The 3,838-nt window shown below is 33.2% G+C and overlaps 1 protein-coding gene across 1 annotated transcript in view; it reads right to left on the reverse strand.

Annotated features, from left to right (window-relative positions):
• The window catches only part of LOC106108015 (Kv channel-interacting protein 4-like), a 35,609-nt gene extending 33,008 nt beyond the window's left edge, over positions 1-2,601 (reverse strand). Inside the window, exons 1-2 of the mRNA XM_013292418.1 lie at positions 2,548-2,601; positions 1,631-1,715 (exon numbers count right to left, since the gene is read on the reverse strand). Of these exons, the coding sequence (XP_013147872.1) occupies positions 1,631-1,715; positions 2,548-2,550 (88 nt within the window). The 5' untranslated portion in view covers positions 2,551-2,601. The remainder of the gene's footprint in view (positions 1-1,630; positions 1,716-2,547) is intronic.
• Between the last annotated feature and the right edge of the window lie 1,237 nt (positions 2,602-3,838).

A 3,838-nucleotide genomic window follows, 5' to 3' on the forward strand; every position in this document is an offset into this window, starting at 1 on the left:
GCGCGGGGTGTGCGCGGGGTGTGAGCGGGGGTGAGCGGGGAGTGCAACCTCCAAATAAATCGGGATGCGCCGGATATTGCCGTCAAAATGAAAGTAGGTCAATATAAAGCCTGCAACACAACGAGATAGTGGCTATGAATACTGGTATACGATTGTCCAAAAGTAATGCAGAGAAACCGATAAAATCAAATGAATATGCTAAACATCGAAATTGGTTCAGCCGTTTAATTTATGAACGTGACATTGGAAATTCTGTGACAAAGAAAACATATAACGTTGTCCTTAAAGAAAACCTAGAAATAAAATAACATCTGCAAACTACATTAGATAAAGTATTATTTTCTATAAGATTTATTTGATCAAGATTAATACGCGGCATTTGTTATAGCTAAGTCGGATGTCCGGGTGCGAGTGGCGAAAACGGATGGGTGTGCGGACTTCCGAGCGATCCGCCTCGCTTGCAGCCGAAGCGAACATTAAATCAAGATAATCACTTTTATATGGGATTTTCCTTTATAAGTAAAGTTGTATGTTATTTAAAATAATGAAAATAGATTTGATTAATAGTTAAAATATCTCGCCATAACTTTAGTCTTTTAGTCTTTGGTCATAATTTTATATAGTCTTTATGCAAGAACTAAATAAAAATAATCTTCCAAATAATTTACTTTTTTTGCGTTTATATTTCACCGCCATCTGTCTTGTACTAGCAAAAACGAATGTGATTTAACTTTGCCATAGTCTTGTTACTAGATGCATCAATAAAAGATGGCGCCAACAAATATTAAAAACTAAACATAAAATGCTTCTGTTTCAATCATAAACTTTGTTTTCGTTAACTTTCCAAATAGTCTTTTATTTAAAAAGATGCTCGATAACTATTTTATAAAAACTGTATTGTATGTAAACTACTCAGCAATAGATAGCGATTAAAAGAATTAGTTTAACTACTCACCGATCGATGGCGCTTAAAGTAGTTTAAACTTTCAAAAATAGATGGCGCTCACCTGAATGGTTTTAACTACTCATCAATAGATGGCGCTCAGAGACCTGTCTTTAGCTACTTGCCAATAGATGGCGCTTAAATTTTTGTTTTAACTACTTATCAATAGATGGCACTTAAGTGTTTTTAAACTATTCATTAATAGATGGCGCTCAAAGGTTACTTTATTTTGAAGTTAGTAGCGCTTACTTGTGTGATATTATAAAATAATTGTGTCTACTCAAGTATACAATTCATCGAAACCATAAAACTAACAAATATAGGGTAAAAAGGGCGTCATCACGGCAGTATTAGAGCTCCGATACAATAGTTTTAATAAATAGAAAATTATTTAAAATAGAGCATTAAATACCTTTATGCTTTTAAATAAAATGATGATGGTTTTATCAAAATACTTAAATCAAAATGTATAGTCCCAACTAGTCATTAATAGATGGCGCTTGATCTTTCGTTATTTTTTTTGAACTACGTTAAAGCTTAAACTACTCATCAATAGATGTCACTCTGTGGTTATCGAACCCATTGAATAGTTTAAAATATTCATAAATAGATGACTGTCAATCTTTTTTTAACCAAGCAAGATAATAATTTTAAAAACAACACCTTTATTTATAAACACATACTCACCAGGTGTCTGTTGGAACCTCCTCCTCATGTAGTCTACCAGCTTCTCCGCGAACCCTCGTCGCCGTACTGCAACTTTCGCTGCATTCTGCGACAAGGAAAAAAAGAATGAAACTATATAAAACTACTTTTACTTAGTTACAATTTTCAATAATATGCGAAAACTTATTTCCCAAACATCACAACATTCCGCGCTTTCCGTTACGAATTGTGTACATTATACACTCTTCCATACATCTCAGCTGAATATCTAAATAACTAACATATTTGAATTCTTCTATTTCTAACAAACAAATATTCATTTGAGGCATACAATCTTCATAGTAATAGACTGTAACAAAAAAGAATTTAACCAGGGGCGGAGTTATGCCGTAACATATAAAAAAATACAGGCGAATTGAGTACCTCCTTTTTTTTGGAAGTCAAAAACAAAAGTTTTACCTTTAGTGAGGTAACAGCTAAAAAAAAACAAAAGCAATATTCGATATTCTATAGTCTATGAATGCCACAGTTTATCAAAACTAAACCTGCATGAATACTGCACGTACATAAAGAACTGTAGAGAAGATTAAAGGTATATGAATTTTGGAGTCTGTCCAATATCGTTACAACTTATACAACATACGTAACAAATACAAACAAAACATGAACATTGTAAAGATTAAAAAATTAACAAGCTAACATTATAAAGGTAACATTAAAAATTCATTATCCACCAAAATTATCGAATTTACGAAATATGAATTCCAAATAAAAATCGAACTGTACTAATAAATAGATGGATGTTGCTTGTGTATAAACTTAATTATTTTGGTATACCATAAAATTAAATACAAGGTAATTAATTTAAAAGGTAATTTTCTTGCTTCTAGGCGTTGTAAATCAACATGAAGTGATAATAACCATTTGGGCTAACCTACCATCTGTCAGCGCCATCTGGCGGGAACATCTGAGAGGCGTGGCTCAGCGACGATATGCGGCTTCCCAGACTCATGAAGTCTTCATGTAATTTGTACAATTAATTGACCCTTAGGGACATAACTTTTGAGGTTATATTTTTCTTACTAATATTATAAATAGGTTTTTTTTTAATTCCATGCGGACTGAGTCGTCTTTTTGAAATAACGTTTGAAACAATTTCGTTGTAAATAAGCTCGCAACATACGTTCTAACTGCGTAACTAGTGCGTGTTGAGGCAAAATTTAATTATTTTTGACTCTTTAGTTGAAAGTACACAACTGTAGTGGATATTTTGGATTTAACTAACGAACCGCTAGATCATGTTCCAACCTGATGTTAGATGGTGATATATTTCAAATTAATTTCTTTATAATGCGAAATCTACAATGTTTATTGTACAATATATCTAAATCTCACTAATATTATAAATGCGAAAGTTTAGATGGATGGATGGATGGATGTTTGTTAGCGCTTGTAGCCTAAACGGCTGAACGCATCTCCATGAAATTTGGCACAGGTTTAGAGCATAGTCTGAAAGAACACATAGGCTACTTTTTATCCCGGGAATATTTATGGTTCCCGTGGGATTCATTAATTTATTTTTTTAATGTTTACTCAATCATTCTGCAACGGTTCAACATATGTTATTGAAATTTGGCACAGATATAAAACAAAGTCTAGAGTACACATGGGATAAGCTTCATCCCCGAAAAATATCCGGTTCCCGAGGGATACGTAGCTTTTTGTAATTTATATAGTTCGAATGTTTTCTAATATCACGCGGACGAAGTCGCGGGCAACAGCTCGTACGCAAATAATTTTGTTAATAAACAATATTGTACGTATTTTTACTTTCATTATTTACTTTTATTTCAGAAAACGTAGGCTCCGTTTTTTCGGTACATGAACAAAATTTATGAAACCATTTTTTCCGTCCGTTTCAACTGACTCGTTTAATTTATTTCTTTCGGTACTGATACTGACATAATCTACAATTCAATAGTGAATTACACCCATTCTCTGTCTTTGTCTTGCTTATACGATTTAGAAAGAGACGGATATACAGATTTTAATTTTCAGAAAATCTGACATAACTCCTAGTTGCTTATCGTCGACGTTACATCCTCTACGAAATTGTCTACGACACTATCTACGTGGGGTCTCTTCTACGAACTGTCTAAGTGTTTTTTAAGGCAAGGAACGATTTCAATGAACATAACTTGTTTTTCTTCCTAACTGTGCCGTACAGAC

The sequence above is a fragment of the Papilio polytes genome, unplaced genomic scaffold (genome assembly GCF_000836215.1).
Source record: "Papilio polytes unplaced genomic scaffold, Ppol_1.0 DF824493.1, whole genome shotgun sequence".
Classification (NCBI taxonomy): domain Eukaryota; kingdom Metazoa; phylum Arthropoda; class Insecta; order Lepidoptera; family Papilionidae; genus Papilio; species Papilio polytes.